This window comes from Ricinus communis, chromosome 8, assembly GCF_019578655.1.
Source record: "Ricinus communis isolate WT05 ecotype wild-type chromosome 8, ASM1957865v1, whole genome shotgun sequence".
In the NCBI taxonomy this organism is placed as follows: Eukaryota; Viridiplantae; Streptophyta; class Magnoliopsida; order Malpighiales; family Euphorbiaceae; genus Ricinus; species Ricinus communis.
In genome coordinates this window covers 25551172-25564798 of record NC_063263.1, presented here as the reverse complement: position 1 = coordinate 25564798, position 13627 = coordinate 25551172, and the positions used below count along the sequence as shown (strand labels likewise).

The 13627-nt window shown below is 33.8% G+C and overlaps 1 protein-coding gene across 4 annotated transcripts; it reads left to right on the top strand.

Annotated features, from left to right (window-relative positions):
• The first annotated feature begins 848 nt into the window (after positions 1-848).
• On the top strand, positions 849-13172 carry LOC8281019. Of its 4 annotated transcripts, XR_007217035.1 has the most exons (9): positions 849-1280; positions 1366-1469; positions 1610-1675; positions 1966-2208; positions 4204-4365; positions 11268-11357; positions 12275-12528; positions 12620-12699; positions 12812-12949. XR_007217035.1 is itself a non-coding variant. In XM_002513674.4 (7 exons), the coding sequence occupies exons 1-7, from the start codon at positions 991-993 to the stop codon at positions 13006-13008; spliced, it is 1152 nt and encodes a 383-aa protein (XP_002513720.2). In that variant the 5' UTR covers positions 849-990; the 3' UTR covers positions 13009-13172. The 4 variants fall into 4 exon arrangements, 2 of the variants coding, with proteins under 2 accessions (XP_002513720.2, XP_015571406.2); XR_007217036.1 differs by lacking the exon at positions 12620-12699 and having other exon boundaries at positions 12812-12953; XM_002513674.4 differs by lacking the exons at positions 12275-12528; positions 12620-12699 and having other exon boundaries at positions 12812-13172.
• Positions 13173-13627: the final 455 nt, after the last annotated feature.

Here is a 13627-nt window from a genome sequence, read left to right as displayed (position 1 = left end):
TGAGCTTTAGATATATTTTATTGCTAGAATTTTGATAAGAGAAAATGAATACAAGAGAGGAAAGAAAAAAAGAAGTGGAAGAGAACAACCGTAACGATAATATGCAATTTGACTCATGTAAGCTTGAGATTTATTAATGATATGTCTAGTCTAATAAGTTGGAATTAACTTTTTTTTTTAATAGCTCAAGCATTATGACACGTCAACTTAACGGAATTGGATAGTAAGAGTTAATAATACTCTAATTATAGTCTAAAAAATTTAGTAATACAACTTAAAATTTAAGGACTTCAATGATATTAGGCCTAAAATCGAAGGATGCAATTTACCATTCTATAATAGACTCAAATTTATTACATATTATTTCCTCTTCTTTTATGTTCAAATAAACTAACACTATATATAAATGAAAGATAATCTGAAGAGATAGCAGCGGTTTAGTGATACTCTAATTAAAGTCCAAGAAATTTAGTGATATAAATAAAAATTTAAAGACTTAATACTAGACCTAAAAGGGACGGATTGCGATTTGCCCTTTTATAATAAACTCAAATTCATTAAACATTGGTCCTTTTCTCGTGTATTCAAAATTAGTTTTAACCATACTTAGCAAATAAAATTTTTTAGGAGAAAAAAAAAAGATTAAAAGAGAATGATTTCCTTCCATTCTCTTTATAAAAAGTAAAATTAATTACACTTCAATTTAATTTGTAAAAATTTTAATTTATATAAAATTAAAAAAAGTTAATTATTATTTTTATCTCTATAATTATAATAAAAAATTTAAAATTTAAATGGAAATTTTTATATTAACAAATACAATATTCTCATTTCTTTTAACTACCTTCCATTACCATTAAAATATATTCCCTGCCCCTCTCCTCTTCATTGCTATGTGTAAGGAAAAGCATCCTTGATTGTTCTGTCCGAGTATTGTTCTTCTCTTGTGCTTCTCTCTAGATTTTCAAATTGACTGAAATTCCTTTAATAATGGAAAAAGGTGAAGCCGAAAAAGCAAAACTAAACCAAAACTGGAGCGAGGCTGTGGAAGATCTAGTGACGGCTGGTGATACAAACGGTGCAATCTCTCTTCTCGAAACTGTGGTCTCGAAGCTTGAAGGCATAAGCAGCCCATCTGAAACTGTTGATCTCCAATTAGCTTCTGCCCTCGATGAATTGTCTAAGCTCTATTCCACCAATCACTTCTCTCTCAAATCCGATGAGCTTCTTTCTCGTGCTTCCCTCCTCAAACACCGAGCCCTTCACTCTCGCCCTTCCGTGTACTTCCTCTTTCTTTCTATTTTTTTGCTTATTTTCTCAAAAGGATAAAAATACTTGACCTCTTTTTTTTTTTTTTTGCTTTAGCAACACAGATGGTTTGGAGAAAGACGTGAAGGAAGAAAATGTTTCAAAGTCCAATCAGTTGTTGTGTTGCAAAGATCCAATTGCTGATGGGTCTTCTATGAATGGTGCATGTTTTTTCAAATTCTTTTATGTAGTTTTTAACTCTTCGAATAACAATACTGTTATACAATGCAATGCATTTTTTAATCAGCCTAAAAACATATGATTGTAATATGAGCAGTAATTGGTGGTGCTTTTTGTGAAGGGCACTTTGAGGAATCATTGAGTCCGCCTGATGATGCTTCTTCTTGCAATGGGCCTTCAGATGATGGTATGTGCTTACTATTCTGTTGATTTGCTCATCAGTATAAGTGGATTGGGATATATCTTATAGTAGTCTAGTTCTCTTTGTCCTTATAATAACATAAGCAATAAGATGAGGTGATTTACTTAATTATGATTTAGTAAGTATGATCAATTGCTATATTTTAATTTCAGCTAACAGACCAATACTGTTATTTTTTTATGCTGTGTGACTTGAATATAGCGCTCTACTAAATCTGATTTAGAGCACATATGACTAGTAGATTATTTTCTAAATGATGCTAAAATTAAATGCAGATTGGGAAGCTATTGCAGATCGTGCACCTAGTGAATTACTCTCCTCCCCGGGCTTACCTAGTGTGTCAAATCTTTCATTGGAGGATACTAAAGTTCAAGGCCCTAAGCGTCGTGGAAGGGGAACTTTCTCATATAATCAAGAAAAATTATATAGTGATCGGCAATCTGATGTGTCTTTTTCTGGTGACACAGAGGATGAAGACTTGAGCAAAAGTAAAGAACAGAACATGAAACCAATACATTGTAAGTCCCAGATTTTTTATCTCTTTAAAATCAGGTCTTCGTATATCCAGTTCGCTTATGGTTGATTTGCTTTTCATATATGGCATTTTTCTGTTGCAATTGCTTGCATTTTGGTATCCTATGCAGAGAGATAGTTTTTTTCTTGCAATCTAGTGCTTGTAATGACTACGCAACCATCTTTCTATGATTGATTGATCCTCTGAGATTAGACCTTCTGGGTACTTTCAGTTGAAACTCGAAAACATACATGATTAAAATAAATGTAAAAATATTTTGAATGCAGCCTTGCACTTAGCATTATATGTTTGAAGGTTTCTTTTCTTTTTTATCTGATCTATGTTGCAACTGCTTTTGGCAAGAGCTGTTACTTGGATGTTTTGGTTCTATTCCTGTTAAGGTGCTAAAATGTTCTGGTGGTGCTTATGCAAAGAATCATTACTAAAGCATTCTAATTCATAAGAATCTTATGTGGTTTTAATTGAAGCATTGAAGAGGAGCGATTGCTAAAAGGAAACCTGCCTTTAAAGAAACTCCAAGTGACAAAATTCATACTACAAGAATTCTTTATTGAGCAACAACATCTGTATGACATAAATTCTTAATTGAGCAAGATAGAATACTAGCAGTATGCACATTTGAAGGTAACCTTACTATTCAAGAGACTTAGAATAGAAATATATGGTGGTGGGCTAGGAAAAAACTGTTGTGCATCGCTGAACTCTTTTTTTGTTTATTTATGCTTTCTTTTCGAAATAAAAAGAAATAGGCATGTGTTCCAATGTGTGCCGGAATTTTAAATGTCAGTCAATATATACCTTTCAGCCCTTCTGCAAAGAAAATTGGAATATGGTTCTACCAATTCAGTATGCCTAAGTAGCCTGTTCGAAATAAGTGTTATGGTTTCAAAGGAGACAATTGATTTCGTACTGCAGCAGCACACTATTGGAAGATGGACATGACTCTTTGTTTCCTCCTCCTGTTTTTGATTTGTAGCAGAATAAGCCAGCAATCTAGGTTGTGCTTTGGCTGCTACACTAGAACCATTTCAAATTAGTGACAAAACCTAATGTTAGACAGGTTTATGCGCATGTATGTGTACACTATTCATAGTTTTCTCATACTAGGAAAGAACAAATTCTTAGATGCTTGATAGGAAGCATACAACAAGAAATTTCTAATAACAATCAACCATGATTTTCACATTGGGAAAAATTTTTACTAGAGAAATCCAACTTATCAAATCTAAGAATTAAATTAAACTAGCTTCTAAATTCTCTTTGTTGAGCCGCATCACTTTTCCCTTTCATGTGGTTATTCTCTTTTATTGTTCCTTTTCTACTGTTGATTGGATTCCACCTGAATTAGGTTTTGTTCAGGTGCTCCCATTGTGCTTTAAATAGAATTTTAATTAGCTGTAATATAAAAGCAAAAAGAAAAGATCTGTGGTGCTTCCTATACCTCTCAGAAATCCAAAATGAAAAGGATTTCCTAGTCTTTCCACCTTGTGGAAATATTTTGTCATCTCCTTGCAATAAGGAGGCCATTTGTATTTTGAACGCTTTTGACATTCAGGTTATGATGGAACAACTTTATCATTGCTGCAAGGCTCACCTCTAGATATTATGCTAGTTTTGATAGCCTTTGCTAATATATTTTATAGCAAGTTGGATCCTTGTGAAGACAAAAATATAGGTTGATGTATTGCCGTTTCTTTTTTGCCAGCTCTGTGCCAAAGGCATTATTTATTTTTCATTAATATTGCAACTTTCTGGAATTGATGACATGATGAAAACATGATAATATGATTTGCACTTTCTGTGTTGGAATAAACATGAGATTGCTATTTATAAACTTGTAAATATACACATTCAGGTTGAGCACATGACTCTTCACATTAGTTTGGCTTGAATTTTGTCCCTGTAGATCTTGATTTTCCTTGTGCAAATGAGTGTTTGTCTAGCTATAAAGAATATCTAATTTGTTGTTTGAATTCAGCTAAATATGGCACACGCCATGTTCTTGTTCTGGCTGACTTTCCACCAAGTACAAGGACAATAGACCTTGAGAAACTTTTTCGAGACTTCACAGGTCGTGGAGTTGTTATTCGCTGGGTTAATGATACGATGGCCCTTGCAGTATTCCAAACACCAGCCATAGGTAAGAAACTTAACTCTATTCTAGTTGTAAGATTAAATGTGCAGGTCTTATTAGTATTACTAATGCTATCTTGAAGCTGTACGGACCCAAAAAACATATTTGGGTCCTTGTACTTTTCATGTTTGTTTCACTTAGTCCCCATCCATCAATTGCTACTTAAAAGGTCCTCGTACTTTTATTTTTGTATGTTAATGGTCCTTTTGTTAATAATTTGCCAAAATGGCCAACCGTGTTGTTAAATTATTTTCCATGTAAATAACTGTTAAAACAGAATTTCCTACTTAGCATCCATCTGGATAATTATGTGGTAGTGTTGATGCGTAGGTTTTGAACATAAAAAGGTAATGTTAAGGTTCCAAGACTTTAACTCTCTTATAGAACTCTATTGTCTCACACCTCTTTTCTAACAAGTTATCATCTTCAAATGGAGAAAAACAGTGCATCATACTTCTTAGATCCAATCTGATCATCGACTCAAAGAAGGCAAAGGTCAAGGTCCAGAGATTGAACCGTGGTTGAACCGATGATTCAATATATATTCATGGACGGAAGTTACAACAAGCTATACCTAGTATCATAGTTGTTAAAGGGAAAAAGTTGCACGACCATGCCTTACAAAAGTAAGGCGCAAAAAAATCATGAAACGAAGCTAACAAGACTTATAACATAGCACATGTATGTAATTATAAATTTAGCATGTCGAAAAGACATCAAACCAAAATAAAGAAAATAAAAGGAACATGTTCAAGGGACATAAACTATAACTATAGTCATACTAAATAACTATAATTCCTAAAGCATCTTTTAACTACCCATCATCAAGCTTAATATAGTCATCTTCTTCATGAAAATTCTCATGGTCACTTTCAATTTCCTCTTCCTCATTTTCTTGAAAATTAACCTCTTTCTAATCTTTAACTACTAGAGGAGTACTAGCCCTCTCTCTATAAGATGTTTTTGCCTTCTTTACTTGCTTAGGCCTAGCATTTGATGTGGATGACACAACATTTTCTTCTCTTAATTGATCGAGTATGATAGCATTCCTCTTCAACTCCACTAGCTCTAGCAACTGCATCTGATGTTAATCATCATCAAACATAAATGCATTTTTTATCATTTCTTTTATCTATTATACCTACAATCCATTTATTACTTATGTTGCTTAGAGTCAGGTACTGGCATTCAGTACGGGTACATATCCGGGAGTAGGACTTCTCACTTTCTAAGATCTAGGATATGTGGACAGGGCTAAAAAAGATCCAAATTTTGGATGCTGGTACAAGGATAAGTTTCATAAAATTGCAATACTTCATTTGTATTTCAATTCAAAGTCAACTATTTCAAATTGCAAAGTTGAATGACCAAAATACTACTAAGATAACACTTAACATGCCATATAATCTAAAACCCTTTAGCAAAGAGCAATAAAGAAAATAACAAGAAGCAAAAAAGTTCTTAGAATTCAACAAAATCTCTAAAACAAGCATATGTTTGTTGCATTATTCGTTATCACCATCATAAGTTAGTCCCAATTCTCAGTCATTAAGATATGGTTCTCCAAACTCAATTACATTATTCTTTTCCAACTTAACTTGATCTCCTATGAAAAAAAGATGCAAATACAATATTATCACTTTAATTAATGTCCCATCAATAATATAAATTATTAAAAATACAAGCATATCATAGACATACCTAAATTCTAATACTTTGTTAGTGCCTCTTTATACTCCTCTTTCTTGCGTGGCAATAAGTGAAGATTGCAATTCACAAACACAAGATCTTCAGCCCTATTTGTGGCTAATTTATTTTGCTTGATGCTTGAATTAGTGAGTAGGTACTCAAATTTCTCTCACAACAAGAAGATGTTGGCTGCACAAGTAGCTTAAAAGCTAAAGCTTGTAAGAGTGGTATAGAAGCACCATGATTACCTACCATGAAACTAGTTCTTTAGAAATTTTTGCATCAATTAAATGAGGTTGATGAAATACTTGGATCCAGTAGAAAAAGCTCCATATTCAGCATAAACTTTCCACAAATAATTATGATTTTGTAACCTCTTAAAGAATTTACTTATATTTATTTTATGGAGACTTCATTATGCTCATGTGGTGGGATTCTTGGAAGGCCAAATACATTACTGGCCTCCTGAACTTGTCCTGTTTTTACAATTGGCCCTGTAAAACTTAACTTTGATTTAATTAGTCCTTCCAACTTCACGGGCTGTCATTTTTAACTCTTTCACAGACAAAAGTTATGCACCTTCATTACACAATAGTTGATTTGGTTGTTAATTCAATGTGATTTTGTTGATTTGGTTTATTCTGTGTTGTTAATCTATTATAGTGTAATGAATGCGCATAACCCCATTTGTGAAGTTAAAAAGAGAATCCGTGAATTTTGGAAGACCAATTGAATCAAAGTTAAGTATAAGGGGCGAATTGCAAAAACAAGATTAGTTTAGGGGGCCAGTTATGTATTTAGCTTTCTTGGAGCTCCATCAGTTCCACCTTAAAGCCAAGTTTCACAATAATATTTAAGAACTAAAGAATGTGCCATGCAATTTATTTTGTTCCATATACTCTTCAAAACTTGATGAATAGTGTTAAAAATGTTGGAATGACTGGGATTTAAATCTTTCCTTTATTTTCAAATATAGTATTTTTATTTTTCAATCATTGTATCCCACACGTCATATATCATATGCAAACTAGGAGAATCTATCTCCATTACTTTTAACATATTAAAAATGGACTTAACATCATTCACTAGCTCATTTGATTACCTTTGTTGTTCCATCCTTATAAGTTTTCTGCTCTGAATCCATAACCATTTTTTCTAGTGTTGTCCTAATATCTCTCATTCTTTTAGTTATGGTAATACTAGATACAATCTAGTATCAACCATCCTTAACAAACTTAGCTTGGAGTATTTTTTATTGATGGATAATGTCATGCTGTGATTGAGAATAAAATTATGAATAATTTGCAGATTACTCACGATGCAATGTTTATGCAACTACAACTAAAACAGTGAACCTATCGATGCAGCCTAGCACAACGACAAGTATTAAAAATATCGTATCCCTCGGGAAAGTGAAATCCTAGAGTTACTACTCGTTCCTTGTTATCTAGCTTGAAACTAATAACGAAGGTTTCTAAATTTACTAATGACTAAAAGCTAAATTCTAAATGTAATGCGAGAGTGAATGAGAAAAGGAAATAATCAAGACAAGAAAGCAAACCTAAGGAGGACTTAGACTAATTGGATAATAGATTGTTGAGTCCGATTATACAACCAGTGGACGGATTCTAAACTGAATTCGGTTTCCTTCTCGAGAAAACCGAATTCCTAAACCTAAGAACCTAAAGTTGGAATCTCTTCCTAACGATTGATTATTAAGTTAGCCCTAAGTTTTAATCCACTTCTATTAAGCTTTGTTAATTTTTAATCTGATAAATTAATTGACCTTATCTCTAAGTGAAAATTAACTTGTTCTTACAATTAAATTTTCAAATTCAATTAGAATTTCTCAATTACTAAAAGAATTCTATGAACAGTAATCAACACATTCAATGTAAAGAAAACTGGGGTTTTATTATTAATTGCAAAAAGAATACAAGAAAAAAAAAAACTCAAACAATCTTAACAATTCAGTACAAAATCAAACATAGCAAGAAACTCCAATGGGTTCAATCAATCTAGCTACACATGTTCATGTCTAAAACAAATAGAAATTGAATTACAATGAAAGAATTAAGAAATCGAAACATGTACACCCTTTTCCCTAGAATTGGATGAACAACTCAAAGCCTTGATCTACACTACAAATGATCTCCAAAATGCCTCTTGAATTGCTCCAAAACTCCTCTTCAATCTTCAATTGAATCCTAAGAGTCACGAATCCGACGTCAAAAGGTGGAATTAGTCTTTTGGAAGCCGCCTCAGGATGTCTGAAATGCGTCTAGAGAAATTACAGAGAAAGATGAAAAGTCAAAATTGCGGGCGCTCTTCTCTTTACTGGCTCGTTTAATTTTATACTGCGTGCCAACACGGGCGTGTTCACAGCCCGTGCTCCTCAACACGGGCAGTGTCTAGGCCGTGTTGGTCTCTAAATGACGAAATGAACTGAATCTAGCAAGGGCGTGTTCTGGCCCGTGTTAGCCAACACGGGCTGTGCTCTGGGGCGTTTTGCCTCGGGAACCGTGTTGCTTCAAAGTGCTTAAGCTACACGGCCTGGGAATTTCTACACGGGCTCAAATACGGGCCGTGTTGACTTCCCAAAAGTCAATCCAAGGTCAAACGCTTCTGATTACATCCGTTTTCGCTCAGAATTGATCTAAAATTGCTCGAACACTGATGATGGACCTATTAAATCTCCTGGAATACAAAAGGACACAAAACATGGGGGATCTTGGAATAAAAACACAATAAATGCTAAAAAAAATGCATAATAATATGCAAGCAAACATGTGTAAAACTATGCACATCACTCACTAAATCAACAATCCACTTGCATTGAGAATATTGAGGTGATATTTTTGAAGGATTGCATATGCTTTTTAAGGCTATATTCAAATTGTACTCCACACATGGAGTCCAAAGGATACGGGGATACTTGGATTCAGTGCTTAATTCAGTAACCTTGTAATTACTTGCATTACATTTGCTTCCCAACATCTTTGATTGCTTGCACAAATAGATTGCTCACATAGTCTACATTTTTTATGTGGCCACTTGTGTCAAAATCTCATAAACCTCTTCCAATAGATACAACCATTAGGTTGATCAAAGGTCTCTTTTGTTTATTTGACCATCCATAAATAACTATAGATACTTCTTTTCTCTTTCATAAATCTTTAATTGGCTGGAGTTTTCTATTCAAATGTTCTTTCTCTTGTGCAAGCAAAATTGTTCTTAATATATTGTATGTAGGTGGGGTGTATCCTACCAGATTGTTGTTGGCTAAAGTTTTGGAATATTGCCTAAAACATGTAGATTTGGCATAATTGAATAATAATGCAGTGCATAAAACATCCTAGTAGCTCCTTTATTCAACCTTTTTTCTCTCATTGAACTCCATCTCTGATTTTTCCATTCATCTTGTTCATGCGCCTGTTTAATCACCTGAAACATTACACAACCTTACAACATTCAACCCCAAATAAGCTTTCACTTTTGAATAAGATCCAACTATCTTTCTGCTACAGTTATTGCAAACCTACAATCTATTTCCACCTCCCCCTTGTAGATGCACTAAGCACATTGAGATGGTTCCATAATAGCTTATTAGCGAATTTATGAAATTGGAAATTGATGGGCGTACAATAAGCTTTCTTGTTCCTCCTTTTTCTATTGCTGAATCTGATCAATTCATTGTTAATTATTAAGAAAAGTGGGAAAATTTAATTTTTTTATTATACTGAATGGGTGTAGTTGTGACAAATGAATTTGTGAGGCAGTAGATAAGAAACAATAGGTTTTATGCGCAAAACAGATGAATCAGATGAAGAAAGCAAAGCGTCATAGATGAGAGAGATAAGATATCAAAGAGATATATTGGGGAGAGATAGCGAATTATATTGATTATATTGAATGGCTCATGTTTTCTTGTTTTAAATTTCATTTGTAATGTCGCTTGCCTTTCAAGGGTCGAGGAGCAAAAGGCATGCACCTTGTGTGCCTTGAACCTCAAGCGCGTATTTATAACTATGTGTAGTATAAGAACACTTTGAACAATATGGTTTGACATTACCTAATAATAAAACCTAATAAATACGGAAGGGAATAAATATTAAAGTCTTCCAACACTAATATGTTTAAGAATATTCTTAATATTTAAAAAAAAAAAAATCAACATTACATGAAAAAGATTATCATATCTTATCAACCACATCTCTAGTTAGAATATTAACATTAAATGGACATGTTTGAAGCATACCTTTTATATACAAAATGCATAAATGTACAAAAAATAAATAACTATTGAACTTGTGATACCTATATGTACATCTTGGATATCCTAATCAATAATTTATGAATATACATCTTGCTAGAAAATAGTTGTGTATTTCAAAATTGTGTTCCTTTAATTAATAAAATAAAAGTTAAAAGAGAGTTGCGCTAACTGAATAAGAATCTAAAATCTCAACCATCGATTTCACATCTTTAACCTATTAGTATTTATGACCCTCATCTCTACCATAATCCCTGGCCTCAAATTGGACTCTCATTCTCTATAAAACCCTCAAACCTGGAGAAAGTAAATCAAGGAAATATGATGTCTTTGTTGGTAGAGAAAATGAGTGCCCGTTGTTGGGCTGTGTGTACTGAAAGATTTGAAAAGAAAAAAACCCGCTTGACCTGGGTCATTGGGTTAAGGTCGAACCACCAGGTGTGAGGGTTTTTCGGGTAGACTGGCCCAACCATTGGGCTGGTTCTCAATTTTTCTGGTTCAAATGACCGTGCAGGGTCAGATTTGCTAACTATGAGTTGCATGTATGTGCATCATCATGGAAACATGGTGGCTTTACCCCATGGGTTCGAGTTGCATTGACTTGTGAATTTACTCTCCACTTTGTTGGTTCAATTTTTGTCCCATATCACCTTCCCATCATCAAAAGAAACTTTTTCCCCTTTGTGTTTTGGAGGGAGAAATTGGCTTAAGGATTTTGCAAGGGAGATGATCCTTTTTTTTTTCTCGCATATATTTCTTGGGGGATGGTACCTTGGGAGTGGACTTTGTGTTATGAAGTATTTTTGATTTTCCATGTTGATTGTTCAAGGACTGGAACTTGCTCTCTCTATATAATTTTATCAAAGTTGCTCATTTTCCCTTTTCATTTTCTTCTCCTCTATAATGTGTTATTGTAATATAAGCAGTGCGTTTTCTTCTAATGCAGCGCTTGAGGCCCAAAACCATGTTCAATTTCCATTTAAAGTGCATATTCTTGATGAGGATGATATTGTTTTGAGTTTAATTCCTGTGAAAGGTAAAACTGTATTGGCCAACTCCCCTTTGCTTCTGATTCTGAAAAAAATTGATGTAGCAGCTGCTGGTTTAATTACAAAAGAGAGCTACTTAGAAGCTTAACCTAGACTAAATTTAATAAGTTCATTTTCTTTTATTTAAACTCTACCACTTCTTACTAAGCTACTAATAACTTTTACTCCATTTTCTGCATATAAAAGCTGTATCCTCAATTATCAGCTTTCCTACTTACAGGGAAGCTGCTACTATTAATTTATTCCAATATATTAATTTGAGTTAGTTTGTCAAAATTCTCTGCTTTTTTCACAGTAAAAATTCATTTAGTTTATTTAAAATCGGCAACTTTTCTATTTTGTTTTTCTGGTTAAGGGGGTCACTGGATTAATTGATGTAGGCAGCTTTAGGGTGAATCTGCAATTAATTTTGCGGAAAATATTAATTGATACAAAATTTCAGATCTGAATATGGAGAAAACAAAGAAAAGACAAAAAGCTTATAGTAGCATTAAAAGCTTCTGAAGTCGCACTTAGAACTACTTGGACATTACATCCAAGGGCTCCTTCGGCTTCACCACTAGGGTTATGAGATTATCGTGTCACACAACTCAAAATAGCAACACTGCCATAATTTTGTTAAACTCTCAAAAGTTGCCTGTAACCTAGAAGCCTGGTATTCATAGACTAAAGTCCAAAGTCCTGTAAATATTTGTTCAGCTTCATCAACCTCCTCAAAACCTTATTTCAATATGCAACTGCTAGATTTGGGTTTTCTTGTTCTAGCATGCTCCTCGAGTAGGATGAGATTCTGCTACTGAGTACTGACTGGCTCATGTAATAAGTAGTGAAAGAAACTTTCAGTAACTATCAGTCCTCACTGTTTGGGAATAATCAGTGCGCAGCGCTTTTGTTTTTTTCACAGTTCAATGCTCAAGTGCAAGAGCAGACAACAAAGATCCAGTTACACCTCTTTTGCTGTTCACCTGAGAGCACAAAAATGCTTTTCCTATTGGAGTCATTTGGCTTGTGCATATTATAGGATTGCCACAACAACATTCACAGTTCATGTGAGGTGGCCCACTGTTTTGTGGGAGGAGGACTCAGAAAAATATTGATACTAGATAATCTTAGCTGTTCTAGTTTTTTATGTGTTGACATGCCCATTTATGTGGAAAGGTAAACTTCTGCCAAATTGGTCATCCCCACTTTTACAATCTGGTGTTAAATGTTCGCCCCTTTTTATTAATTCAGAATTCCTTATTATTAGAGTGAAGGTGGATGAATTTAAGAATGTGTCCAGAAAGAATGGGACTGGGTGAAACTTCGTGTTTGTGTCTTGCAGTCCTGGTTAGTTTTGACCCTTTTGATAAGAGAATGGGTGGAATCATAAACAACTTTGCTGCCTTAATAGTCGTCCTGATTATATCGCTGCTCAACTAAATTAACTTTTTCTTTTCAGATCTGGAACCTCCTCGTCGAAGGCCGCAAACATCAACAAGAACTGCCCAGAGGCTGATTGCACAAGGAATGGGATTGAAGTTGCCTTCTACAAGCTTTGGTTCTAGAGAGCTGAAGAATCAGGAAGAAGCAAGAAAGATTCGGATAGTTAGCAGGCAAAAAATGATAGAGGATGCTTGGGGTGATGATAAGATTTAAGATACTTTCCTCATGCTAGATTTTGTACTTGAAATCCTGTATTTGTCTAATCATGCTATTCCTCTGCATGCAAAAGTAAGCTTTGCATTGTACATTTACATGAAGTTAAAGACATTCTTGTGTATAATGAGGTCCATATCTGGTTCCTGCGGAAGTTTTTCTTATGTTTTAACTTGTGTCCACGTTATTTATTGGCTCGTCTATGATAAAAATTTTGAAATGAGTGGAAATGTTAAATTTGTTTACTCAAGGTTTTCAAGTCACGTTTGGAATAAGGTTTTTTCAAATTCATGGGCTGTTAAACCAGTGAGTTAAAAAAACTTTTTAGGTACTTCTAGAATTATTTTATAGAATAACGGTTTAATTGTTTCTTTTTAGATATAAAATAAAAATTGGTTTGGGTTTTCTTATTCAGCAAGATAAACTTTAGGAGTATGTACTATATACCATGTGTTCTTTAATGTTACACTATGTTTGGTTAATATTCGGTCTTTGATAGATTGTTGATTGTATCAGTGGGTTATTATCTTAAATAATTATTATGGATGTAATAAATATAAAGTATGCAGTAGCTTGACTTTTAATCTAGATGATTGTGCATGTAATAAAAGAATTTAGA